Source organism: Paroedura picta, chromosome 16 (assembly GCF_049243985.1).
Source record: "Paroedura picta isolate Pp20150507F chromosome 16, Ppicta_v3.0, whole genome shotgun sequence".
Lineage (NCBI taxonomy): Eukaryota > Metazoa > Chordata > Lepidosauria > Squamata > Gekkonidae > Paroedura > Paroedura picta.
This window is the reverse complement of record NC_135384.1, coordinates 17,049,981-17,077,557: the sequence shown is the minus strand read 5'-3', so window position 1 is coordinate 17,077,557 and position 27,577 is coordinate 17,049,981. Positions and strand designations below refer to the sequence as shown.

At 51.9% G+C, this 27,577-nt stretch overlaps 1 protein-coding gene across 5 annotated transcripts in view; it reads right to left on the bottom strand.

The window, feature by feature from the left end:
- SHANK1 (SH3 and multiple ankyrin repeat domains 1) overlaps window positions 1–27,577 on the bottom strand; it is a 105,499-nt gene that overhangs the window by 26,415 nt on the left and 51,507 nt on the right. For all 5 annotated transcript variants that reach the window (XR_013227117.1, XR_013227118.1, XM_077315674.1 and 2 more), the window contains 6 exons: window positions 24,829–24,942; window positions 23,088–23,163; window positions 4,643–4,725; window positions 3,289–3,413; window positions 2,686–2,821; window positions 1,081–1,164 (listed from right to left, as the gene is read on the bottom strand). Coding sequence is in view for 3 of the 5 variants with exons in the window: in XM_077315674.1 (XP_077171789.1) it covers window positions 1,081–1,164; window positions 2,686–2,821; window positions 3,289–3,413; window positions 4,643–4,725; window positions 23,088–23,163; window positions 24,829–24,942 (618 nt within the window). In the remaining 2 variants the exon portion in view is untranslated. The remainder of the gene's footprint in view (window positions 1–1,080; window positions 1,165–2,685; window positions 2,822–3,288; window positions 3,414–4,642; window positions 4,726–23,087; window positions 23,164–24,828; window positions 24,943–27,577) is intronic.

Below are 27,577 nucleotides of genomic sequence, written 5' to 3'. Positions count from 1 at the left end.
AGAACAAAACAAAATGAAGAATCTGGAATAAGCTGCCTGTCTGGGTGTTTTTGATTCAACACCATCATATGTGATGGTATGTGATTCCTGGTTGCCCCCAAAACCATTTCAGGCATTCAAAATTATTTCCAGATAATGGCTTAGAGCCAGCAATGCACAAGACGAAGCATAAACAGACTCTGCCCAGATCCACAAGATCTTATGCAGCACAATGTGCTTTCTTCCCTTTGTATTATTGTGCTGGGCAACTGGAAATGCAAGTGACGGTGCAGTAAGTTTGACTTAGCACGAGGGGCTATCATTTTGTGCTGGATCTAACCCAGTGTGCTTCGAGTACTCCCCAGGCAGACACAGAGAAGGACATGGGGAAGTAACTTGTGGAATTCACAGCTGCAGGATTTAGCCACTTGTTTAGCTGGCCTTTATCAAAGGGGATTATACAAGCTTGTGTCCCTTCATGGCTATTGGTCCATCCATAACGGCTTCATGAAATCTCCACATACCGAAGCTGTTATCCTCTAAATCAGTGGTAGTCAAACTGCGGCCCTCCAGATGTCCATGGACTACAATTCCCAGAAGCCCCTGCCAGCATTCGCTGGCAGGGGCTCCTGGGAATTGTAGTCCATGGACATCTGGAGGGCCTCAGTTTGACTACCCTTGCTCTAAATACAAGTGCTAGGGGCAAGAACAAGGGGAGGCTTGGCCCTGTGCCCTGCTTGCTGGCCTTCTGAGGCCATTTGGCTATTAAGGGATGCAGGAGGCTGATGCTCAGATACAGTGTGGCTGTTTTTATATTCTAATGTACTGATGACTTAGGACGACCAGTGATCCAACTGCAGCTTCCCCGGAGCTATTGCCACAATTATGGTGCCCCAGATTTCATGTGCTGCAACTGATTCTAGGTGAATCTGCAAGGGAATTGTAGTCCATGGACATCTGGAGGACCACAGGTTGACTACCCCTGCTCTAGAGAGCACATCTAAATCAACAGCCCACCATGATACGGCCAATTCCCTCCATCCCGTTGCTACATGCAATAGTAACCTTGAGGGCTTCTGGGGTTGGAAAGGAGGCCCTTACCCATTTCCTCCAGCTCAGACGTCATGGACTTGGAGCGCAAGGAGATGGCTGGTGGGGGTAGCCGCCTGGTTTGCTGGGGTGCAGCTAGAGTTTTTTAAAGAGAAGAAATGAAGAGGAGAGGTGACTCTGGGCTCTTGCTTGTTAACATCCTTCAAATCCCACCCCCAGCCTTTATTTATTCCTTTAATTTCTACCCTGCCCCCCTCTGCAAGTGGGCTCTGGGTGGTTTACAAAAAAAGCAGCTAATTTCTCTTTTTCTTTCGTCTCCTTTTTCCCCCTTTATATTTGTACTTCCTGACTCATTAATCAGCAACTATAATGTAACTCTGTTTTGTATAAATAAAATTATTTTAAAAGGAAAGCAGTGATTTTTACAGCTTCCACCAGTTACCTGGATAGGACAGTATATAATAGATGGTCTAAAATAATGGGGGAGCCGAGGTTGACCCTTGCCCCCAATTCATTGAATCCCCCCCCACACTCCAAAATCCTTTTCTGACGTTTGCCTACAAGTCTGCCTCCGCTTTGCTTTAATACAATGGGGAAAAAAATAAAAGAGGGCCACACCAGTCACAGGAGATATAAAATAAGGCCAAGGCTGATGGTGAAAAACAGGTAAAAAACATATTTTATTACTCAGAATTTCCAACAAATCCCCTAGGCATTTTGCCAACAGCCTTTGTCAGGGGAATCTGATCTTGTACTCCTTTTGAAGAACTGCTGCAGATTCCCCTGGCAAAACCTGCTGGCAAAATGCGTAGGGGATTTTTTTTGGAAATTTTTGATTAATAAAATATATATTTTGGAAATTTTTGGTAGTAGTAAAATATATTTTTACCTGATTGTGCACCATTGGCCTTAGCCTTATTATTATCTCTTGGATAGATGCAGAAGAGATCATTTGCCTCTCAAAAGAACTCAGAATTAATAAGGTCCCTAGGCAGAAGAATGGCAGCTCCCAATTCTCAGGCCCACAAGACTCCATGCCTCCTGTGGAAAGCTGGCACCCTGCTTATCCAGGTCTTCAGATTAAAGGTCTTACTACCCATCCTAGCATCAAAGAATTGAGGCTTTTGAACTCTGGTGCTGGAGAAGACTCTTGCAAGTCCCTTGGACTGCAAAGCAAACAAACTGGTCAGTCCTAGAGATCAGCCCTGACTGCTCTTTAGAAGGCCAGATCCTGAAGATGAAACTCAAATACTTTGGCCACCTCATGAGAAGGAAGGACTCCCTGGAGAAGAGCCTAATGCTGGGAGTGATCGAGGGCAAAAGAAGAAGGGGACGACAGAGAATGAGGTGGCTGGATGGAGTCACTGAAGCAGTGGGTGTGAACTTAAATGGACTCCGGGGAATGGTAGAGGACAGGAAGGCCTGGAGGATCATTGTCCATGGGGTCGCAATGGGTCAGACACGACTTTGCACCTAACAACAACAACAACAACCCACCCGAGGAATCACTCCTGCCTCTGAGCGCCCTCAGTCCCATCCACCCCCTAAAAAGCCCCAATGGTAGGACCTTCCAGTTCTGCACACCCAGAAAACATACTCCCGAAAAACAGCTCAGCCAGCCAGGAACCCCAGATCCCAGAATGCCATGGGGGATACCTTTCTTCCTCATGGCCTCCTCCATTTCCGGATTTCGTGTTACCATGACAACCTTCACCATCAAGTTGTTGCCGCCCTGCCGAATCATGTTGACAACCTGCCGGTGACCAACCTTTACCACGTTCTGTCCATTTACCTGGAGAAGAGGACTGGAGGTAAATTGGTGCCACAGGAGAGTTGGGACAGAGCTGCCCTATACAAACTCTACGCCTCTACCCCCAAAGGCCCTCTGGTTTAAGTATCATTCTCTCTCTCTGTCCTACGACCAGGATAGACTGCTGTGCTCTGTGGCAAGAACTGGTTTTGCACACAGAGAATCCCAAGTTCGAATCTTGACATCTCTAAATGAAGAATCTTAGGTAATACAGAACTTTTCCCAACTACAATACTCTGTATTTTTATGGGGGGAAATGTGGAAACTGAATGAATCTTCCAAAAAGTGGAAATTAAGAACCATTAGCTAGTGGCATGGCCCTGCCCTCCCAGGAGCTGGCAACTGTAGTGAGCCCTTGTACATCCATGTACACCCTGCCCTTGCAACATGTGTGGCATTTCATAGGATGGTCTTGAATGGAGCATCAGCCGGGCCTGCCAAAGTGTTACCTCAATGAGGAAGTCTCCCATGCGTAGACCTGCACGCCAGGCCACACCTCCTTCATCCACCGACTCCAGATATTGCAGGGCAGGGAAGGCGGGAGTGGGCGTGAACTCCTCAATGGGGGTCTGCGCTGTAGGGAGAGAGATGGGTCAGTGACATCACTGGAGCCAAGCAGGGGCTGGGGGAAAGGAGACAAAATTTAGGATTTTGCTGTTTTGCCAGATGTTTCCTGTTGTAAGTGCCAACCCCTATAAACCCAAACAAGGGCAAATTTCAAACCCAAGATTTCCTCCCCCCCCCCAAAAAAAAGCAACAGCTCTTTGGAAGGATTAGTAAAGTTAGTGCCTCTGAGCATATGCAAAAAGACCCTTCTTTTCCTTGGGAAATGACAGCCAGCTGAATCCCTTCCACCTCTGGGATGAAGGCACAAATTTCTGCGTCAAGGTCCATGAAGGTGAGTCCCAGCACACTTCTCATTTGGAAGCAGGGCGTATGACTCTGCCCCCCAATATGAGGCCAGCCCAGGATCCAACGCGAGGCTGCCTTGACCCAAACTCATCCAGGGGTTGCACAGCACCTCCTCCCTCGGCATCCACTGTCTTCCAGCTGCCCAGTCCCAAGCAAGGAATGAAGTCCTTAGTTATGTAGATAATTATACCCCGCTTTACTCCTCGGTGGGGAACCAAAGCAGCTTACAACATTGTTCCCGTCTCTGTCGTGTTATGGCCCCAACAACTATCCTGTAAGGTAGGTTAGGCTGACAGAGTGCGGCCGGTCCCCACGGTCACCCAACAGAGTTTCCAAGGCTAAGAGGAAATCTGAACCAGCATCTCCCAGAACCACCAGGCACTCTAAGCACTATACCATTCTTCCAGCTCTGTGTGGTGCAGTAGTTAAAAAGTGGCCCTTTCATCTTGATTCCCCACTCTCCACATGCAGCCAGCTGGGTGACAATCAGACTGTTTTTTAGAGCTGTTCTTGCAGATCAGTTCCACCTGAGCTATCCCAGCCCCACCTATCTCACAGGGTGCCTGTTGAGGGGACAGGAAGGAAAAGGGATTTGTAAGCCACTTCGGGACTCCTTTGGGTAGTGAAAAGTAGCGTATAAATCAGCTCTTCTTCTCCAGCATTCATTCCTCCCTGGACCCACCCTCTGACCCTCCAGTACAAAGTTGGTGAAGAACTAGCTAATGGGGTCTGAGTGTGGACCAGCCAGATGCTCCAAAGCAGGAGACAGCAGCAACTGGGAGTGAACTGGAGGGGGTCCCCAGACAGCGCAGACGTGGGCTCTAAGCCAAATGGCTGGCCCTTGATCTCCACACATGCCTCCTCCCCCTGCCCAGACTCCCCCCCTCTCACCCTTGGCCCCTCTCAGCACAAAGCCAAATCCTTCGTTGTCCTTCTTCTGCAGCAGCACCGTCTTCTCTTTAATGATGTAGTCACTGCAAAGGAGAGATACAACAGGACATGTGAGGGGCCAGTCCCAGTCCAAAGGTGACTCCTGAAGCAGATGCCCTCCTGATGTACAGAAAATAACAAGCGGAAAATACACTGGGACTGCACCGCTCTTAGCTGCAAACGTAGCTCCACGCATGCTAAATGCCCATGATGCTGGCTCCCAAGCTCTCTTCCTCCCCATTCCTGCACACACACACAAACCCACCCTGGTACTCTCAACCCCACCCGTGCCATCCATGCTGTAACAACACAAACCACTGGGCAAGGCAACACAAGGTCCTGAAAAGATGCCCTGCAAAAGAACACAAGCTCTGCACAATCAGAAAGCACTGCAAGGCTCTGCTGTACTAAGCTTTAGCAATGCAAATCTAAACCTTTCCCGGTGCACAGGATTCGGGTATGCGCTGTACACACACACACACACACGCACGAGGAAATTCAGGGTCCTGGGTAAACATACTACCCTTTTGGAACACACTGTACATTGCTCATTATCCAGGGTTTGGGCAGTGCCCACGGAGAGACCACCAGAGTACAGGCCTCATGTCGAGAAGATATTCTCCAGGGCAATTCTACCAGAAAGAACAACAGGCCAGGGAACCCCAGAAACACTGCGCAGGCACCCGTTTCACACAGAGCACCTTGGGTTGTGCGCGGCGGGGATTTGGACCCCGCCACACACAACCCTAGTACCTACTGCTCAGTCTTCCTTACAAGCAGTGCTACTGTGGGGTAAATAGAAATGTGCTCTACATTACATCCGGCAATGGACGGATCTGTACCAGGCCGGCCTGGGTGATGCGCAAGATTATGCAAAGCCCCCCCCCCCCGCCCCCCAGCCATTGGACTGTCCATGAAAAGAGCGCCCAGGGCAAGGGTCCTGTAAACCTGGAATCACAAAGGGACATGCATCTTCCCGAAACAACACCACGCACAACGTCCTCCCGCAAGAGCAACTTGGCTGCAAGTACAGCGCGCATGCACAACGAATGGGCCTCTGGCACTGCCAAAATGACAGGCAACAGTCGCCCCTCCTGGCAAGAGCACCTTGCAGGGTTTGCTGCAAGGCCTTCAGGAAGTTCCCCATTCAGGAGAGGGCTCTGTAGGCTTCCCCCTGCAGCCTGGACCGGCACGGTAAGAAGCAGCAAAGCCCAACAAGCTGTTCAGGGAAAGGGCAGCAGACACCAGACTGTGTGGCTGGCGAGCCTCCAGCTCTCATCACCCATCACAAGCAGAGCCGCATTTCACATCAACACATGAAGCTGCTGAATCGGACCCTGGGTCCATCCAGGTCAGTATCATTCACCCAGGCTGGCAGCGGCTCTCCTGGGCCTCAGCTTCAGGCCTTGCTCTTAACTGACTATCTGAGCCTTTGAACTGGAGATGCTGGGGATGGAGCCTGGGGCCTCCTGCACGCCAAGCAGATGCTCTGCCATCTCCCCATCACCAACAAAGCTGCACAGAAATATGTCCACGCTTCCCAGTGTCAAGTTGCTCAGCACCGATTCCCACCATGGGCTGTGTGTGCCGTATTCTACTGGGTACAGCTTGATTCCAAGCAAGAAGCCTGCACAATTCATGAACCACCAGGCGATCTGTGGAGGTCCACCGGGGGGGCTTGATAAGCCTTCTGAATGTGCTGCAAACCGAGGAGGGCTGGCCAGCGCTGGGGGGGCAACAATACAGGGTTGGTGTGGCCGTATTGTGTTTCTCACAGCTCTGCAAGCATGTACCATGCACAGCGCTGGTTTCAATGTGCAGCAAGGCACACAAAGTGTATAATGTAGACCCCCCAGTGGCCACAACATAATGCCCACTTGCGGATGTATAAGGAGGAGAGGCGTGCATAACTCCTACGTGACGCAGTCGGAAAGGCACTCCAAACTCTTTCTGAGCGCTTTTGCTCAGCCGATGAACGAGCAGCAGCAATACACCCTGGGCGTGTGCAGTGCCCACCCCTCGACGGTTAATGAGAGCAACAGAAGGTGAGCTCCTTGATAGCAGAACATTCCCATCACTGGGTCAAGCAAACCTGTACCAACCCATACAGAGCATGCTATGCTCAAAAGTGAAAAGCTGGGCCCAAGTGCCCTCTAAAGCAGGAGTAGTCAAACTGCGGCCCTCCAGATGTCCATGGACTACAATTCCCATGAGCCCCTGCCAGCAAATGCTGGCAGGGGCTCATGGGAATTGTCGTCCATGGACATCTGGAGGGCCGCAGTTTGACTACCCCTGCTCTAAAGTGTGCATGCATCAATTATGAATCCAGTTTCCAGAGTAATATAGAATGGTGCTCAGCACCCCAAATATTTTCAAAATACAAAGAAGTACACACCCAAAGCCAGTTCTCTCCTTCATGCTGGGAGCACCAAGAATCCCAGATAAACAAAGAACCCCCCCAGGAGCCAACTGGGCCACACATAACACATTTGTTGGCGCTTTATACTCCCATGAAAAAAGGCACGCAAAGCACTAGATGGCCTGTATGGCCCCTTCCAACTCTATGATTCTATGATTCACTTCCTGGAGTTCCCACCAGCTCCCTACAGGGGCTCAAAGCCATTTTGGAAGTTCTGGAGATCAAGGATGAGAAGGCCATGGGGAGGAACCCTTCCATCTGCTCCATATCCCAGTTTCCAAAGGAAAGGGACTTCTCATAAAACTTCACACCACAAGTGCTGGGGACCACTGCAAGCACACCGCTGGAAGGAAGTGAATGGCATTGTTTAAACTAAAAGCAAACCAACCTTGCACTTTGAGGTCAACAAGCCCAGCATCTGAGTTATTCTTAACTGAAGAGCTGGGTTTCCTTTCCCAAGGAAGACACTTACACGAGTTCTCTACCAAGAGGATTTGGAAACATCCTCTTCTGGGGGTTCCTACTCTCAAGGGCCCAATCCAGGACAACACTCAACCAGCCTTACAGACACTGCAGTGTCCAAAACTGCAGCTCCCTGTAAAGGGATTTGGGATCCTCAATCTTAACATTTTAAAAAGTGGATGTTTTACTCCATTAGGAACTACACAATAGTTGCAGGCTGGTGTGTGTATTCGTGGTCACATGTATGTAAAATAAACACTGCCACCCATGGAAACATAAACACAATGCTCGTATGTTTACATGGTAAGCAGGACATACATGTATCAGCATAATCCGCACACCCTCAAAAGTTATGATTATGGAGTCGCATGTACTTAAATATATCTGCACACATATATTCCAACGTACAATTATCTGTATCTTAACACAGTTTCAAAGGTACACATAAAATTTTCGTTTGAAATGTACTGAAAATAGACAGTGCATTGTACTGTCTATAGACTTGTGCGCATACAGATTATCATTCCAAAGATATATACCAGCACAAAAACACAATTGTTCTTGCACACACATGTGTACCCAACAGAAGGAAACATCTTTTAATGTAAACCTAGGACTTGGTATACCATGCTACAGGGCTCTGTAGCTTGGGCTCTGAGGTTATCCCACCAAAAATTAAAACAATCTATATGACATTCATGCTGTAATCAACATCTAAGTACATATACATACCAACCAATTCACACATGCACCACAGAAAGGCAGGTGAGCGCACACACACACACACACACACACACACACACACACATGGAGCTTCTTTTTCCAGGAAGCTTTTTTGCCACTGGGATCTTGCTAGAACAATACAGCTGGCAGCGTTAACCAATGTTGAAGCTGCATGCAGCTGATGGTGCCCAATGCATGCCCAACCACAGACACACACCCCCAGATGTACCCACGGACTCGAGCCTTTAACAGACGCATCCCAGTGCACTTTGCAGCATGCCCCCATGTTGCTTTGCACACTCAGAAGCTCTCTCATGCACAGCGACGCCTGCCCCCAGCCCAAAGCCATTCCAGAGCGGGGACACACGCTGTCTGTGCTGTGCACACAGCCCGAGGCACAACTCCTATGCTCAGATGCCTAGGCGGCCCTACACAGGCAGACACGGAGCACATCCCGCCTTGCATGCAGAGACGGATCTGTACAACACAGAGAGAGAGAGAGAGAGAGAGAGAGAGAGAGAGAGAGAGAGAGAGAGCCTGCATGCGCGCGCGCACCCACCGCACACAGAAACCCTCACTGACGCACACCGCGACCACACGCGCAAGCCCCTCCAAACAAGACAGGCCCCCCTCCCGGAGAGACAGGCCAAGCCCCCCTCCCCCGGCGCACCTACCCGGTCCTCCCCATCCCGCCCTTGCCGGCGCCTGCGGCTCATGGCCCGCGCGCACGCACCCGGCCGCCGATGTCCCCCGCGGCTCTTCCCTTCTCCTCTCTCTCCCCTCCCCCCGGGCGGGCGGGCGGGCGCGCGCAGGGCTGAATGGCCGGGTGCCTGGCGAGGGGGGCGTTGTGCGTGGAGCCGGCAGCCGCGCTGGCTGGCTGGCTGGCTGGCTGCATGAATGGCGGGCGGGCGGGCGCGCGGGCGGTGAATGGGCTGCGGAGGGCGGGGGTGCGAGGCGAAGGGATGAATGGGGCGGCGGGCGCGGGGGGCCAGCCGAGGCATGAATGGGGTGGTGGGGAGGGGGGGCAGAGTCGGCTGGGAGGCCGCCTCGGGCGTGCTGCTCGTCCGCCCGTACCTGTAGATGTACCAGACGCTCCGGCGCCGGGGCCCCAAGGCCGGCCAGCTGGACGACAGGGCCGGCTGCTGTGGCTGCTGCTGCTGCTGCTGCTGGCTCCCGCCGCCGTCGTAGCGGGCCATGGCGCCGCCGATCCCGCCGCCGCCGCCGCCGCCGCGGGGCCCAGCCACATTCTAGGGGCGCGCGGTGGGATGGGGAGGCGGGCGAGGGGCGCAGCGACAGCAGCAGCGGCAGCGGCGGCACGAGCGGCGGCGGCGGCGAGGCTGCACCATACTCACATCATGGCACCGCGGGAGAGAGGAGGAGGAGGAGGAGAGGAGGAGGAGAAAGGCCAAGAGGAGCGGGGGGCGAAGGCAGGGCCGGCCGGCAGGCCCTTGTTCCTTGGCAGCAGGCGCCCGAGCCCAACGCCGCCGCCGGAGCGAGCGGGAGAGCGCACGCCGACCAGCCGGCACGCTGGCTTAACCCCTTGCGCGCACGGGCGATGCCGCGGCACTGCAGGAAGCTGGCAGGCCGCTCGGCTGGCCCGGAGAGGGGGCAGGCCTCTGAGCGCGTGCAGACAGCCGCGCGCCACGACTTCCCCGGGCGAGTGCGCGCGCCTGGCCGCCTGGTTCCCTTCCGCCCCGGCCAGCCCCCGAGGCTCCGAGGCCCGGCCCCCGGGCACACGGCACGCGCCGCGCCCCATCCCACGCCCGCCCGGCTTGGGACCCCCGGCGCGAATGGGCTTCCCCGCCAAGGGGGGCTGGGGGAGAAGCTGCGCTGGGGATCTCTCCGGGAGCACGAAGAGGGAGCTCCTCCTGGAAGGGAGCGAGCCGAAATGCTCCGAGTCCCTCGTCTAGCAGCATTTGGGGCTAGACGAGACAGATTGCTCTGAGCGTCTGTTGTGCAAGTTCCCCAACCAGTCCCAGCTCCTCGGTGCTCCAGGAGCAGAAACCACACGGTTCCCTTTGATCCCCCCCCCCCCCAGCAATGCACTTCACAGCCAGGGCAGAAAGTAACAGCCCATTGACAGTGGGAGACCCTGGACAGCTCCAGATTGCTGCTGAGGGGGCCTTCATGAGGGACTCCTCACATGCACAGCTTAGAGCTGGTCAAACTGCGGCCCTCCAGATGTCCGTGGACTACAATTCCCATGAGCCCCTGCCAGCAGGTGCTGGCATGTCCACGGACATCTGGAGGGCCACAGGTTGACCACCCGTGCCATCGAGGAACACCGGAGTCCCTTAATTGTAAACAGCCAGTCAGTCCCCTTGTGTGAATCAGTACATTTAGGATTCAGGGCCCAGCAATTCCAGGCCACATCCACGCAAGGAAGAACTCTTGGGAATGGGGCACGGACAGACCCAAATGCAAAAAGACTCCCTCGACAACGTTTTCTGCAAATAAAATTCTGGTAGCCTGTCGGAATCCTGGGACTGTCAAAGCCCATCGCACCCGGCAGGCTTCCATGGCACAGCCAGCTGCCTGACTCTACCCTTCCTTCTGAGCAAACCATGCTCTCCCACGGTCGCCCATGGGATTTACTCCCGAGTTAAGTGTAGGTTGGATTGCAGCCCTACAGCCCTCACCCTAGGCATGTCGACTTGGAACTGGGTACCGCTTGGCTGAATGAGATTTATTTGTAACGGAGGCAGCATACGGCGTTTGCAGCCGTGGGCTACAATGCTATGCCAGCTGATTTAGAAATAAACCCCGGTGAATTCAAGGGGACACGTAAATCAGCTTCACAGAGACAGTTAAATCTCACTTGCCAAACTGTGACACGGTCTTCCTCCTGTGACTATTCTAGCTGCAGAGCTGCTCTTCCTCTCACACAGAATACGACTTTCCCATAGACTATGCATATTCATATGCCAAAGTAAGCCGATTCCCGGTTGCCTGTGTTTCTTCCAGGTGACCACGCAGAATTTCACAGGAACGGCTTTCAAAAAGACACACGCAGGTTAGTGGACTTAATCTGGAAGGCTGCACACAAAATGCTTCATTTTTACATGCAATAAAGTGAGGGAAACAATTTCTTTCCCTAGATATAAGCATGCATTTATTGATGATCCGCAGGCAGAATGGGCAGATACGGGTGTTAAGAGGCACCAGCACCCTGAACCCTAAATGATATATAGCTGGAAATAAGTCCCTGTGGGACATTTTGGGAGAAGTGGGCTGAAGCAGAACGCTGCCAAACTGATTGATGCAATACCACTCAATGCATCTTGACCAAGATCTCTGCAGAAATGTGAAGCATCCACAGCTCTGTAGCCAAAGAGGTTGGTCTGGGGAAGCCCTCTCCTGGCCTGTTTTATTACACTGCACTTTAGCCCAGTGGCGCCTTAAAGGCTGTGTGCTAGTCAGGCTGCAGCTGATTTATGGCAGCCCCGTAAGATTTTTAAGGTAAACGATGGTTTGCCACTGCCTGCTTCTGCACTGGACTTCCACAAGGTCTCCCGTTTGAGTACTGACCCGGATCAGCTCTACTTAGCTTCTAAGATCTGATGAGATCAGGCTAGCTTGGGTCATCCAGGTCAGGAGTCTTAAGGACTAACATTTATTTCATGAGTCACGGTTCCCTTTTGCACAGGGGTAGTCAAACTGCGGCCCTCCAGATGTCCATGGACTACAATTCTCATGAGCCCCTGCCAGCGAATGCTGGCAGGGGCTCATGGGAATTGTAGTCCATGGACATCTGGAGGGCCGCAGTCTGACTACCCCGGCGTTTGCAGATATGCAGGGAAATCACACTGAGAATTCTCCTAACCAGCCATGCCAGAGAACAAGGGCTCTCCGCTGGACTTCCACACATATCTGAAGAAGTGAGCAGAGATTTGCGAAATACATGCTGCCGGTCTTCACAGGGCCACTAGCCTTTGGTCGCATTTTGCTGCAAAAAACTAACACCGCGACTCCTTTGCAATCAGGTTATATTACATGCCTGTTGATGGGGGCATGACATGCATTCATGTAATCTACCGAACATGCACGCCCAGCTCAAGGCCAGGAATACGTAGACATAGAACCCACTTTATCATTCCCCTGATACTATTAGGAACAAATGCTACATGAAACACCAAATGTAGTGAATCTTCGTAAGTATTTGAAGTGAAAAGCAGATTTGGGAGGAAGCCATTTTGAGCAGAGAGGTTGTAGGGGAGGCGGAGAGAAAAGGTGTGCTCAGCCCTGGCCATCTTTCTGCTCTGGATGGCCCTGCAACCCATACCAAGATTCTTCTTAGGAGGGGTCAGCCTAAGTACATCACCTTAGAGCTTGACCCTAAGCTATGGCCAAAGGCGATTCACTAGAAAGCAAGAATTTCCACCAAGGGAACCTGCTCTCACTTGCTAACAACAATTGCAGTATAAAACACCCCCCCCTCTCCCATATTAGATAAATGGGACAAAAAAATGCAAAGTGTACATGAGTCGTTTTTCTTTCTCCTAGGCACAGTTCAGACCTCAATAATTTCTTACTGGGAGGGATGAAGTAGCAACACAGAGCCCCATTGTACAGTAAAGCACACAAGCTCTCCAAAAGGCTATTATCTTTTCCTCCTCCTCCTCCTCTCTCTCTCTCACCCACCTACCCACCCACAAAACGTGGGTAGCATCTTTGTCCTGAGTTTCAGGTTCAGAGGTTTTTCTCCCTGTCACCTAACCCCACAGTACCCCATTCTTACAGTTATCACTCTCCAAATACATCGCGATTACAGAAGCAGAAGAAGACATAACTGAAGAGAAGTGGATCCGCATTTCCAACAAGAAAGACCCCCAGAGATGCTCCCTTCAGGAACTTCCCACCCCAAGACACTCACAGCCCCTCACAATCCCCTCCCTCATGCATATACACTTCCCTCTCTGCTGCTTTAGAAACCACCCTACTCACCCGGCCACATCTGGCCCCATGGCGCTGCCCGACTGGTTCATGTGGCAGCTGGTGCTCTGATATGTCCCATCTTCACCAGCTGGAGTGGGGGTGCAAAGGTCTAATGCTCAAAGGAGTTCTGGGCCAATTCAGCCACTTGCTGCCCAGGAATCGTGCAAGACCCGTGGCACAAAGCAGGAGGAACGCGCCCTCTCCAAGGTGGTGCTCAGATCCCACGGCACGTCCGCCAAGACCTCTGGGGCAAGCAGTCCCGGTTTCCAAATTTAAAAAGCCCCCAAATCCAGCCCAGTCCAGGACATGCTGCTTGCTTGTGAAGCTCAAGGACGTTTGCCGAAAGCATGGAATACAGCGCAGTGCGAATCGGAGCATTGCAGCCACAGAAGCCTGGAATAACTGGGTCTCTGCTGGGGAGGGAGAACCAAATGAAAGGATCCAGGGCAGTGGGGGAGGGGCCCCCAGGTTGAGCTCTGGAGGACAAGGGTTGGGTTCATGGTCATCGGCAAGAACCCAAGAGAGGTGACGGAGGAAGGAGGGAGGAACCCCAGGAGGGGAAGGCATCCATGACATGTAGGTCATGAAAGAGGGCAGCATTTGGTAATGTGGGGACTGAGGGTTATAATTCCACAGGAAAGGGAGACCTAGATTAGAATTTAGGGGCATTGTGGAGAAATAGGTGGAGGAGTCCAGGACTTGAGTCTCAACGTATTGGGCACAAAGCAAGTTTGGGAGTTAAGGGTTGTGCAGAGACAGGAGAACAGCAGCAAATCTAAAAGTTTAGATATTGGAAGACAATATCTTGATGATATTGGAAGACAGGTCAGAGGGTAGGTGAAAGCAAAGAAGCCAGCCCTGAAAGGCCATGACTCAACGCCAGAGTTGTTGGGCTATTTCAAGGCGAACAGCTCTCTCAAGCTGTACTGTGGCCAAAGGGCCCATTCCAACAAACTACAGCCTGATGGACCTGTCTTGTTTTACTGTCTGTTTCAGGAAGGTGCAATCCTTATAGGGAAAATGAAGGTTGGAAGGTGCTGTATAGAAAGGAAGAACATGAAGCTTATATTCCCTTGGTTGCTGGGCAGGGAGTGATTCCAGTGGATGTGAGCAATCAGGTGGGGAATCTGGGTTCTGAGGCCTTTGGGAGGGAGCCCAATATTGAGGCTGCTGAATCTAGGATTGTCAGGGGGAGCCACCTCAAGAGATTTATGTGAAGCTGAAGATTCAAGACTCTAGGGATTCCCTAAGAGGAGTATGCAGGCAGAGTGGGATAGGAGCTGCTGAGGTAAGAGCAAGGTCAAGTAAAGGCTGGCAGACCGGTTAAACTGGGGAAGCCCCTGCTGTGGTCCTCTCTTGCTGAATGACCCTGGGCAAATGACAGGCGTGGCTCCCCATCTGTCTCTTGCAAGGCTAGTCAAGGTAAAGATAATAAAGCACTCTGGGCTGCTTAAATGTTTCATGTCACTAGATTTGGAAGCAGAGGGTGATACCATAATTAATCTAATAAAAGAGCTGAAAAATTGGCCTCTTCCATGTGCATAAAACAGAAGTTGAGACATATTTGCCAGTCTCTGAGCGGCAGACATCTGTGCCCTTAGAACAGAAGGGCATTTCCCCATGCGCTGGGAACTTCCTAGTGGAGGAAAGAAAGGCCAGCCTTCCGGTACACAGTGCAGTCCAGAACTCGGGGAAGATGCAGCCTGCCAGATTTTGAAGAAGTCACGTGCAAAGCCCGGCCAAGTCCCTCAATGTTCTTGCCCCAGACTTTGCAAGTCCAACTAGATTCCAAGCCAAACTAGACACGATCCTCTTTAGGATTTTAAAGAGAAATAATCTATACTTATTTTTATATTCAGGTTACTGTGATGCATCCTTTTATCTTGTACTCTGTCCTTATATTTTATTTGCTATTATCATCATTACGTTTTCCCTGTTACTCTTGCATTTTGCATTTTGCATTTTATTGGTCTACTAGATTTCAAGCCCATTTTAAATTTAAATAAAATGGGCGCTAGATGGGCTGGGGGGGAGAGCCCGTCCCCCGCAGAAGCCGGAGGGAAAAGGGGGGCTGGGAAAGGAGGCTTCTGTCAGGGCGGAGATCTCCCTCGCGGGTGCGAGGGAGAGCTCAGCCCCGGCAGAAGCCGGAGGGAAAAGGGGGGCTGGGAAAGGGGGCTTCTGTCGGGGCGGAGATCTCCCTCGCGGGTGCGAGGGAGAGCTCAGCCCCGGCAGAAGCCGGAGGGAAAAGGGGGGCTGGGAAAGGGGGCTTCTGTCGGGGCGGAGATCTCCCTCGCGGGTGCGAGGGAGAGCTCAGCCCCGGCAGAAGCCGGAGGGAAAAGGGGGGCTGGGAAAGGGGGGCTTCTGTCGGGGCGGAGATCTCCCTCGCGGGTGCGAGGGAGAGCTCAGCCCCGGCAGAAGCCGGAGGGGAAAGGGGGGCTGGGAAAGGAGGCTTCTGTCGGGGCGGAGATCTCCGTCGCGGGTGCGAGGGAGAGCTCAGCCCCGGCAGAAGCCGGAGCGAAAAGGGGGGCTGGGAAGGGAGGCTCCCGCCCCCCCCACCCTCCCCAAAGGCTCCCACGGCGTCCTGTCGGCCCCGGGAGCGGGCTCGCCGGGCGAGGCCGCAGCCGGGGCCGACAGAAGGCCGGCTCCCACCACCCCGACCCTCCCCCAGCGGCGAACGGCGTTCTCTCGGCATAGAGCGCGCTCGCTACCGCGAGGGCGCTCCGGACGCCCAGAGAAGGCCGGCTCCCACCACCCCGACCCTCCCCCAGCGGCGAACGGCGTTCTCTCGGCCTCCGGAGCGCCCTCGCTACCGCGAGGGCGCTCCGGACGCCCAGAGAAGGCCGGCTCCCACCACGCCGACCCTCCCACAGCGGCGAACGGCGTTCTCTGGGCCTCCGGAGCGCCCTCGCGGCTCCGGACGCCCAGAGAAGGCCGGCTCCCACCACCCCGACCCTCCCACAGCGGCGAACGGCGTTCTCTGGGCCTCCGGAGCGCCCTCGCGGCTCCGGACGCCCAGAGAAGGCCGGCTCCCACCACCCCGACCCTCCCCCAGCGGCGAACGGCGTTCTCTCGGCCTCCGGAGCGCCCTCGCTACCGCGAGGGCGCTCCGGACGCCCAGAGAAGGCCGGCTCCCACCACCCCGTCCCTCCCACAGCGGCGAACGGCGTTCTCTGGGCCTCCGGAGCGCCCTCGCTACCGCGAGGGCGCTCCGGACGCCCAGAGAAGGCCGGCTCCCACCACCCCGACCCTCCCACAGCGGCGAACGGCGTTCTCTGGGCCTCCGGAGCGCCCTCGCTACCGCGAGGGCGCTCCGGACGCCCAGAGAAGGCCGGCTCCCACCACCCCGACCCTCCCACAGCGGCGAACGGCGTTCTCTGGGCCTCCGGAGCGCCCTCGCGGCTCCGGACGCCCAGAGAAGGCCGGCTCCCACCACCCCGTCCCTCCCACAGCGGCGAACGGCGTTCTCTGGGCCTCCGGAGCGCCCTCGCTACCGCGAGGGCGCTCCGGACGCCCAGAGAAGGCCGGCTCCCACCACCCCGACCCTCCCACAGCGGCGAACGGCGTTCTCTGGGCCTCCGGAGCGCCCTCGCGGCTCCGGACGCCCAGAGAAGGCCGGCTCCCACCACCCCGACCCTCCCCCAGCGGCGAACGGCGTTCTCTCGGCCTCCGGAGCGCCCTCGCTACCGCGAGGGCGCTCCGGACGCCCAGAGAAGGCCGGCTCCCACCACCCCGTCCCTCCCACAGCGGCGAACGGCGTTCTCTGGGCCTCCGGAGCGCCCTCGCGGCTCCGGACGCCCAGAGAAGGCCGGCTCCCACCACCCCGACCCTCCCCCAGCGGCGAACGGCGTTCTCTCGGCCTCCGGAGCGCCCTCGCTACCGCGAGGGCGCTCCGGACGCCCAGAGAAGGCCGGCTCCCACCACCCCGTCCCTCCCACAGCGGCGAACGGCGTTCTCTGGGCCTCCGGAGCGCCCTCGCTACCGCGAGGGCGCTCCGGACGCCCAGAGAAGGCCGGCTCCCACCACCCCGACCCTCCCACAGCGGCGAACGGCGTTCTCTGGGCCTCCGGAGCGCCCTCGCTACCGCGAGGGCGCTCCGGACGCCCAGAGAAGGCCGGCTCCCACCACCCCGACCCTCCCACAGCGGCGAACGGCGTTCTCTGGGCCTCCGGAGCGCCCTCGCTACCGCGAGGGCGCTCCGGACGCCCAGAGAAGGCCGGCTCCCACCACCCCCACCCTCCCCCAGCGGCGAACGGCCCCCGAAGCGCTTACCTGTCGCTGTGCGGGTGAAGCAGGGAATGGGTGAAGCATTGCCTGCTTCGGGCGGGATGGACACTTGGAGGGGCCAATCAGGAGCCGCTTCGCGGCTCCTGATTGGCCCCTCCGAGTTTTTATCCCGGACCGGTCCCGCCCTAACTCCTCCCCACTACCCCTTACTCCTTTATACAGTCCGTGGCGCCCGTGGCGCCACGGGCTGTGTACAGATGACTGTCAATAAAGTTGACAAATTGACAAATTGACTGCCATGAGCTGTCCTGAGCCTCTGAGGAAGAGCTATATATACAACAGACAAGCACTGTCAACAAGAGGGCACTGCTTCCTGGATTTCCCTAGAACACATTTAAATTAAAGAGAAATAACAGTTGCTGAGGACCCTGATATAGACCAGGGCCACAGCAGATGGGGGAAAGGTTACTGAATCCTCGGCTATGCGCAGTAACTCTTAGCTATGTGCGCTAATGCTGACTGGAACCATTCTTGTTAAAAGATTAACAGATATCCTCCCTTCCTGTCTTTTCCCCCCATTCAGGGGAATAATGGCGCAGGGAAGAGAAGTTATTTATTTGTTTGTTTATTTACTTATGTTTATATTTATAGACCACCTCTCTTAAGCCAGTCATCTTGTGGTGGGTTACAGCAATATGAATAATCAAACTACAATATAAATAGTCAAAGAATCATAGAATCATAGAACTGAAAGGGACCTCACAGGTCATCTAGTCCAACCCCCTGCACTATGCAGGACACTCATAACCCTATCGCTCATCCACTGTGACCTGCCACCTCCTTGAGTCTTCACAGAATCAGCCTCTCCATCAGATGGCTATCTAGCCTTGGTTTAAAAATTTCCATAAAATAATACATTTAGTACTACTAAAAATTAAGAGCTTGATATTGCAAGCTGAGTCAGTATCTGATTTTCCTCCATAGAAGGGTGTATGTGGGAGGAGAACCCCAGACTGGAACGGGAGACCCATATGATGTCCAGGTTCTTCCATGCATACTGGCCTCAAGAGTTCTGTCTTGCAGGCCCTATAGAACTATGCTTTGATCTGCAAAGCCCTGTCCCGGCAGTGGGGAACAATTAACCCACTTCTCCTCTGATTTGAAGCACAATACAGAATGGATGCTTTACATCTTCCAGCGTCTTTAGGACCGCAGAAACTCCCAGTAAGGCTGACATCCAGTCTGCTTTCCGACTGAACTGGTGAAGGCTATGCTAGAGATCATGGGATCTACATGAACAGAAGCCATGTATGACGGGGGCTGTAATGAGGAAGGGCTACAGGGGTGTATACAGCAGGGAAGCTAGTTTGAGTCCCCTGAAATACACTTGGCACTTCTTGAAGTGGGCCTCCACCCAGAACCTGCTTGAAAAAGTAGGAAGGGTGGTATACAAACCAACAACCGACCAAACAAACAAACAAACAAACACCTAAGCCAGCCCCCCCCCCCCCCCCAGCCAAGCTGCTAGTTCTGAGCATCCCTTCTCCACAATCTCTTGCACCAGCTTGCTGTAAGGATCACAGATGATATGAATCCTTCCAGTACTTCTTCCATAATGGTAGTCAAGGTAGTGTCTGTAGCAGGTTTGCCTGGAAGACACCCACTCAGCCGGTGATCCGGCCCAGACCAGCTCACCTGGATCAGGTGTCTTCAGACCACACCTTGGGATGCAGCAGTATTTGGGGTTGGGGGGGGGTATGGCAGGAAACTGGAAAGCCCTTCAGATTATGGCCCTGGCCCTACATATTTGGACCTGAGGCACAATCCTTCAACGATTCAACTTCAGGTGGGAGGAAATTCTGCTACCCTAAGGAGCCTTCCTCTACCGTAAGAGCGAGCCACTTGTGGGAGGACGCTTCCTTATGTTGGAGGAAGTCATCCAACTTTGTTCAGCAGTAACAATAGATGTGCTTTTGCTTGAAAAAAAATGTTTTCTCTAGAACAAGGAAATATTCTAAGATCCTTCTGATTATTAAACACTCAATTGGTTCAACCAGCTTCACTGCTGGTGAAAAAAGGAGGCCCATCCACAAAAAAAGTGTATGTCGGGGATCCTGAGATACATGTGGGCAAAGTCATGTGAGATGGGGCTGTAGTATGGACAAGAACTGGGTAAGGTTTTTCACCCCATAGATATATGAAGAAGAAGAGTTGGTTTTTATGCTCCACTTTTCACTGCCTGAAGGAGTCTCAAAGCAGCTTACAATCACCTTCCCTTCCTCTCCCCACAACAGAAACAGAAATAGGTGGGGATGAGAGGACTACTCTAGGAAAACAGCACTGTGACTAGCCCAAGGTCACCCAGCGTTGGTGGAGCAAGGAATCAAACCTGGATCTCTAGATTAGAAGCTGCCACTCTTAACCACTACACCAAGTTGTGTCTCTCTTTTCACACACACACACACACACCAAGCTGGCTCTCATACATGCATACATACCTACGCCAGTTTGTTATATATACATTTAAATACATATTTTTTTACTGCTCAGCAGTTTCTTAGTAATTATTATGTTAAAATGTATCCTGCACATTTGTGCCCAACCTTATCCTCCAAGGATCTCAGGGCGACGTTACCCCATCCCTCCCCATTTCCTGTAACAATGGTAGCTCAGAGCTCAGTAACTGGAAGGGACAACCCTCCTTACCTCATTGTGACCCCCGCTGACGTTAAAGGGGTGCAGGAGATGGTGCGTTCCCCTCAACAGTCTCCTGAGCTCTCCTGATGACATTGTGAGAGTTTGGCCACCATTTGCTGCCATGGCAACGGTCAGCCAGAAATGGTGGCCGAACACTCAAGCGAGGCAATCTCTCCGGCATCTGGCGCTGGCCTGTGAGGCTGGGGGTGCTGCTCTCCAAGGGGCCTGGGGCACTGGGAGCAAAGGGGCAGGATCTCCTTCGGCTCCTTCTTGGGGGATCGCAGTCAAGTGGGCGGCTGCCTGAGGGGAACACTTCCGCTTGCCTTGTTCTAGAGCTGGCTCTGGGAGTGAGCTGTTCTACACAGGCCACCAGCTAAGGACTTCCTCACTAGCCAGGCTCTCTTCATCTGCCCATTTTAGTGGTGAAGTGAGTGGCGAGCCCAGACAGGGCTTTTTCGGTGATGGCCCATTACCTGTGGGATACCCTCTTCCCCTTGAGGCGCACCTGCTCTTTTTGAAGGCGCCAGCCCCACAGGACTCTTTTAAGTCAGGCTTCTCCTTAAGGAACTGATCTTTTAACATCATTTGAAGCATCTGTTCCTAAACTGAGCAATGTTTTATGAGACTCTTTTTGAGCAGCTGAACATTTTATGTTGTTTTTATGCTTTGGCTATGTTTTTGCTTGTTAGCAACGTTGATGGTTTTATGTTTTGACTGTATTTTATTCTGTAAGCCACCTTGAGCACGTTTTCTAGAGAAATGGCACAGAAATTAATTAAATAAAATAAATACATAATCACTAGTGAAGCATCAGATTAGCACTGCCAGTACGAACAGACTGGAGATCCCTGGCCTGAGAGATGACCACTTGGCCTCAACTAGGGCCAGGGCCTTCTCGGTCCTACCCCTGACCAGGTGGAATGAGCTCCCAGAAGAGCTGCGAACCTTATAGGAACTGCCTCAGTTCTGAAGTGCCTGCAAAAAGGAGCTCTTCCACCAGGCATTTGGTTGAGGCCAGATGGAAGACCTCCAGCAATCTCCCCCATCCTGGACCAGAAGGGAGCGAGAGTGACACTGGACAGCTAGAGTGACTTGATATATTTTAATGTTTTTAATATTGTAAGAGCCTCTTGTGGCGCAGAGTGGTAAGGTAGCAGACATGCAGTCTGAAGCTCTGCCCATGAGGCTGGGAGTTCAATCCCAGCAGCCGGCTCAAGGTTGACTCAGCCTTCCCTGCTTCCGAGGTTGGTAAAATGAGTACCCAGCTTGCTGGGGGGTAAACGGTAATGACTGGGGAAAGCACTGGCAAACCACCCTGTATTGAGTCTGCCATGAAAATGCTAGAGGGCGTCACCCCAAGGGTCAGACATGACCCAGTGCTTGCACAGGGGATACCTTTACCTTTAATATTGTGTGGTTGTATTATGTTTGTATATTATATCTGTTGTAAACTGCCCCAAGATGGCTATGCCAAGAGGGGCGGTGATAGAAATCCAATAAGAAATGAATGAATAAATAAAATACAAACAAATTATTCAGCCACCTGAGTATACAGAATCCATACATTTGAAAAGACCAGACAAAGTACCGCATCTACTTTGGTCCTGTATAGTAGCATAAATCAGACATAAATCAGACCATGGAGTACCACAAGCAGGCTGCAACACACCGCAATGTCTTTTAGGACAACCATTTTAGATAACTCAAGGAAGTGAGCCAAGGAGCAAAGTACCCTAAAACACAGAAATTAGTGCAAGGCCGATTCCTTCTCAATCCACAAAATGGTTAGATTCCGAGCATGAACCAAACCTTCATACATTAAGCCTCTTTTAGAAAACGTTTTCTAGCGATGCCACTGAATGCTTCCAACATTCTCTTTCAAACTGTGGATGCCCCCTGTGAGACAGCAGAAAGATTTAAAATAACCATAGAGAGGAAAGAAAAAAATACAATAAGCCGGGACAGCTTCAATAAGCCACAACTGAAGCACTGGGATAACGGCGAAAATAATGACAACCAATAATTTGCAAGAACACCCAGTTCATTTTAATGTAAATAAATGATCAGCAGTTAGCTAATTAGTCCTATAGGTCGGTGGTCCCCAACCACCGGGCTGCGGCTCCCTCTCTCTGCTCCCCCCAGTAAGAAACTTCCCAGGCCGCAAGAAAATCGGCTGCAAAAGTGGCCGATTAGCTTGCGGCCCGGCAAGCTTCTTTTTGTGGGTGGGGGGGGGAGAGGGAAGCAGGGCCGCACATGCGCGTTTGCGCAATGCGCGGCCGCAAACGTGCAAGCGCGGCACTCCCATGCATGAGCGGCACGGGTGGTCACCCTCCATGCCTCGAGAAGGTTGTGGACCACTGCTATAGGTACTTTGCTCTTAGACTTGTCTCCTAATTAGCAACTTGGATTGCCATCCCAACAGTTCTACTCTGTTTGAAAGTGAACACAGTGGCTGGGGCACAGTCAGCTTTTGCATTGGTCATAAAGGCAGGAGGGATCCCTTCCGGCTATGTCAAAAGGGTAAACCGGGAATCACTGGACCTGCATGGACAAAAAGCCATGGGAGACAAGAACTGTTTAAGGAGGTGAACTGGGACAAACAGAGTAAAAAAGCTGGCTGGATCCTACTCCTTGATTGGCTTGGTGCCTGACTCAAAAGACACTATTCTGAAATTTCCCTCCTTCTCATAGACAACCCAGCAGTGACTTCTAGCAGTTTAACACCATGTCTTTAAGAATGAGCCCTGTTAAGAAACACACTTGCGCACTTGTCTTCAGGAGCTCTTAAAATGAATGCAAGACACCAGAAGAAACGGGGATCTTTGTACTTTTCATGCACCAGGACCGTTGCACACGTTTATGCCCCTTTGCACAGCCACATTTCCACACAACCATCCTTGCATGCCGTGGTAGATATTGCCTACCTCTTTCGGATCATTTGCTCACCTGGGGGCATCAAAGCTGTCATAGGAGCCCACTGTGTAGTGTCGGAAGAGCCGTTTGGCTTTATCGCTGCGGCTCTCTGAAAGGCAAAGCGGGGTGGGGGTGATCAGAACGGGGCGGGGGGGAGCATCTTTTAGTAACATTTCCTTTGGACTTCCTGTGCTTCCTGGCATTTCCTCCAGCAACCACTGAGCGGCAGCACAGGCTCGTTGGAGCTGTTGACAGGCTAGTGGGATTGGCCCCTGCCAGAGTGGGGCAGGACAGCTGGGGATGAAATTAAAGCCACAGGAAAGGAATAACACAAAAACAAGGAGGCTGGTTGGAAGATGAATCCTACAAGTGCACTACACAATTAGGCCACGGCCTGACCTGGACAGACCGGGCAAACTTGATGCCGTCAGATTTCTGATGCTAATCAGGGCTGACCCTGGCTGGTACTGGGAGGGGAGACCTCCAAGGATTTGGGTGGCAGTTCCTCCAAGGAACACTAGAGGTCATGACGCAGAGGCAGGCAATGGCAACCCTCCTCTGAACGTCCCTTGCCTGCTAGCCAACCAATCCATGGATCTCCTGGGTCTATTACACAAATATGATGAATAGCCATGGAACCTTGAATTAAAATATGCCCAAATTAAATTAATCTGGCTCTCCTAAATTGTATGGGTCTAGTCGCAGCTTATTTCCACTGGAAGGATTGTTCGCAGTAGGTAACTAAGAGTAGAGAAAACCATATGCAGCTGGTCTGGGGTGTGGCCTTCACTGTTTTCTAGAAAATCCCAGAGTTTAAAAAAAAAAACTCTGCTGTTATGGGGGGGGCACATAACTGTTAATTCAGAATACAGTTTGTCAAATCCTCATGCTCAGTTTTTGGTTCTGCCTCCAATGTCTGGCTTCTTCTTTTCCCGTGTTTATAATGTGCAAGCGGGAAAATGGAACCTCCAAAGAGGTGTATTTGATTACATTTCTATACTGCCCGCCCTTGCAGCCCAAGGCGGTTTACAGTGAAGACTCAAGCTCACAGTCGCTGTGGCACAGAACAGCATAAGATTACATGGGCAAATCTGAACTCATAACATTTCAACATTATAACCTGTGACTCCTCATCTGTATTCTCACAAATTAAAGTTACCTCAGTCCAATGCCAGGCAGACAAATCTTGTGAGGTTGTATATTGGGGTTAACAACTGGGGTGGGAAATACCTGGAGAATTTTTTTTTTGGGGGGGGGGATCCTGGAACGGGGAAAGTTTGGGAGGGAGGGCGGGACCTCAGCAGGGTATAGTGCCATAGACTCCTCCCCTCCAAAGCGGCCATTTTCTCCAGGGGAACTAGCCTTGGTAGTCTGGAGGTCACTTTTAATTGCGTGTTCCTGACTTCATGACTTATTCATTGATGCTTTGCATATATCCAAATAACTAATGACACTGAACTCAAATGATTGGCAACTCTGGATGAGAGTGGGAACAAAAGAGGGCTGTGATGAGATTAGAACTGGCAAGGGATGGGGAAATAGGGTGGCCATCTCTGGGTTGGGGAATTTCTGGAGATTGGGAGGAGATGGGAAAGGAGGGATTTGAAAAGGGGAAGGCCCTCAGAGTGGCACAAGGCCATGCAGCCCACATTCACAAACAGCCATTTTCTCCAGGGGAACGGCTCTCTTTGGGCTGGAGTTGTAAGTCCGGGACATCTGCAGACCCTCCCCTGGCAATCTTAAGGAGAGGAGAGGAAGCATCTGGAACACCTACCTTGTTTCCCTTCCTGGGACTTGTTGGCCACTTCCTCCACACAGTCTGAAGGGAACCAGCCTACGCGGTTCTTGATCTGTCCTTCCCAGAAGCCACCTTCCCCGACACTTAGCACTGCAAAAGAAAGGGCCACCATTAGGGGCATGGATGTGCTAGGGGATGAGTGGCCGCCATTTTACGGGTCATCACTTCTTCAGAGATTTTGTGGCATGGGAGAATGAACAGCCAGCCCCCTCCTCCCCCCCCCCCCCGTAGCCATGACATTTGCTGACTGTCCATGGACTAGCCCAGGGCTTCCTCAATGAGTGTGGCTTGATTCCAACTGTCATACAAAATCCTGGCTTATGCTGTCTATAATCTGGGGTGGCCAAACTGTGGCTGTCCAGATGTCCATGGACTGCAATGACCTTGAGCCCCTGGAGAGCTACAATTTGGCCATCCCTGACATAGGCCATTCTACTCATTGTGGTTAGGTAGGGTATGTTGAAACAAGGATCTTGACCTAGAGCTGGAAGTGGGTTCATTAGGTACAATTAGCGTTAACTACAGTTTTGTGAGATGTATTAATGCAGACACTGCAACTTCGTTTTGGTTTGTCCCCAAGCATCCCTTTAGTGGTAGTGCTGGGACTCTGAGGGGAAAGGAACAAAGACCAGCACAATCCAGAAGCTGAAGAATCCCCTGGAATCCAAATCCTAGGTTCAGAAATGCCCTGGATGATCCAGCTTCGTCTGGTCTTGTCAGAAGCTAAGCAGGGTGAGCTCTGCACTTGGCTGTGAGACCATCAAGGAATCCATGACTGTTGCACTGAGGACGGCAATGGCTAACCCCCTCTATTTGCCTCCTGCCATGAAAATGCCACAGGGGGTCACTGTAAGTTGGCTACAATTTGATAATACTTTCCACCATCAAGGTTTATGCTCTGTCAGAACTAGCTTAATAAGAAATACTTAGCATTTGTATGCTGTATTTGGTTGGATCAAGCTTGCTCTCCCATTCATTCTTGACCCGTTCTCTACCTTACTACCCCACCACATCACACATGGCTTCTGTCCATGCCAGTCCCAAGTTATGTAGCCTAATCCCTCCTTTCTTTTTCACCAACAGGAAACATGGTCAGATGCAACCCATCAACTCACTGTAACAACAATCCTGGGATGTCAGTATTACTACCTACAAATCACGGCTGGGCAGTTTGCTTAAGGCAACATCGTGAGTTCGTGGCAGAGATGAGATAAAATGAAGCAGGGACTTTCTGAGTCAAAGCTCAGTTACTTTAGCCACTGTGTTACTCTCCCAGCACTAGCTCTACCGTGATTTTGGGGGTGGAGCCTGATAAGGGCAGGGCTTGGGGAGGGGAGGGACTTCAGGGGCATAGAATCCACCTTCCAAAGTGGCTGTTTTCTTCAGGTGACCTGATCCTCATTGCCTGGAGATCAGTAGTAATAGTGGGAGACTTCCAGCGACCACCTGGAGGTTGTCAACCTTGTATGAGGAAGAAGGCTGTACGTAGAAGAAAAAAGGAACAAGGTGCAAGGCTGAGAGGTTTCACTAAATGCTTTATCAGGGGATCTTGAATAAAAATTAAAACAAGGTGGGGGCCTGAGAAGTTTTTATATAAGATCCCCTGAGGAAGTATTTAGGGATCTGATAAAGCTCTCAACCATGTATCTTGTTTTTTTTCTCCAACCCTAATTGAGGAACAGTCTCCAAAGAGTAGCAACTCAATTTGAGATTGCATGGCTAGTTTTTAAAGGCCATGCACCTAGAATCTTGTTCAAGGATTCTGATCACCCCTCCATTTGGGCAGATCCTGCTACGGAGATTTCAGATTATGAGCAAACAGATGTCCCTATTCTGTGGAACAGGCTTTTCTGTTTTTCTTGAACCATCTTTTTAAAGCACATGAAGATTTTCTGGCCTTATCTACAGGGAAGAGGCACGTAGAAAGTCCCAGATTGTGTCTTTGGTACTTTAAAAAGGCAAAGATCCTTCTCTGCCCGAAATAATACTAAACTAGCTGGGCTAATGGCTGAAGGCAGCTCTCTGAAAGGGTAGGATTTCAGATAATCTAGCATTCCCCTTAATCATTCTCCTTCCTTTAAGAGAAAAGTCTACAAACAAGTGGGAGGGCAAGGATAAAAGTCCTCAGGAGCACCAAGAAGAAGTATAAATACATATTCTCGAGAAACAATTGCAGTCCACTAATGGTCTGAGTGAACTTTCAGATGGTCCCAAAGAGAACAACCAAAATAACAGAGGATGTTCCTGAACGCCTTTCCAGAATGAAAATGAAGACCAAATTTAAAATGGTTTCCTTCTGCAATCCAGTGCAGTTATTCACATCATGTGACCAGAAGGAGGAAGAATAAGAATATCTCAACTGACACACGTTTGTTTAGTGTTTTTAAGGCTAAATTCTTCAACCAAATCAAATTCCTTTCTTGAGAATAGTAGGGTTTTTCTGTTGTTTGTTTTTTTAATCCCAGTCATTTGTGCTGATAAAATATCTCAGCTCTAGCTATCCAGGTTGAGATCTTGGCATAGTTATGGAAATTACTATATGCTAAATTATTTGTAGCTTTTTTGAAAGGTCACACTCGCACCACCACACGGAACAGAAATTCTCAGGGAGAGCTCCTTTAATATTTAATCTGCCAGCAGGATCCTTTGAAAACAGTTACTTTTCTTTATGACTAGTAGGGCAATACTATGCAGAGTTATTCCAATCTAGAGCATGTTGATAGCT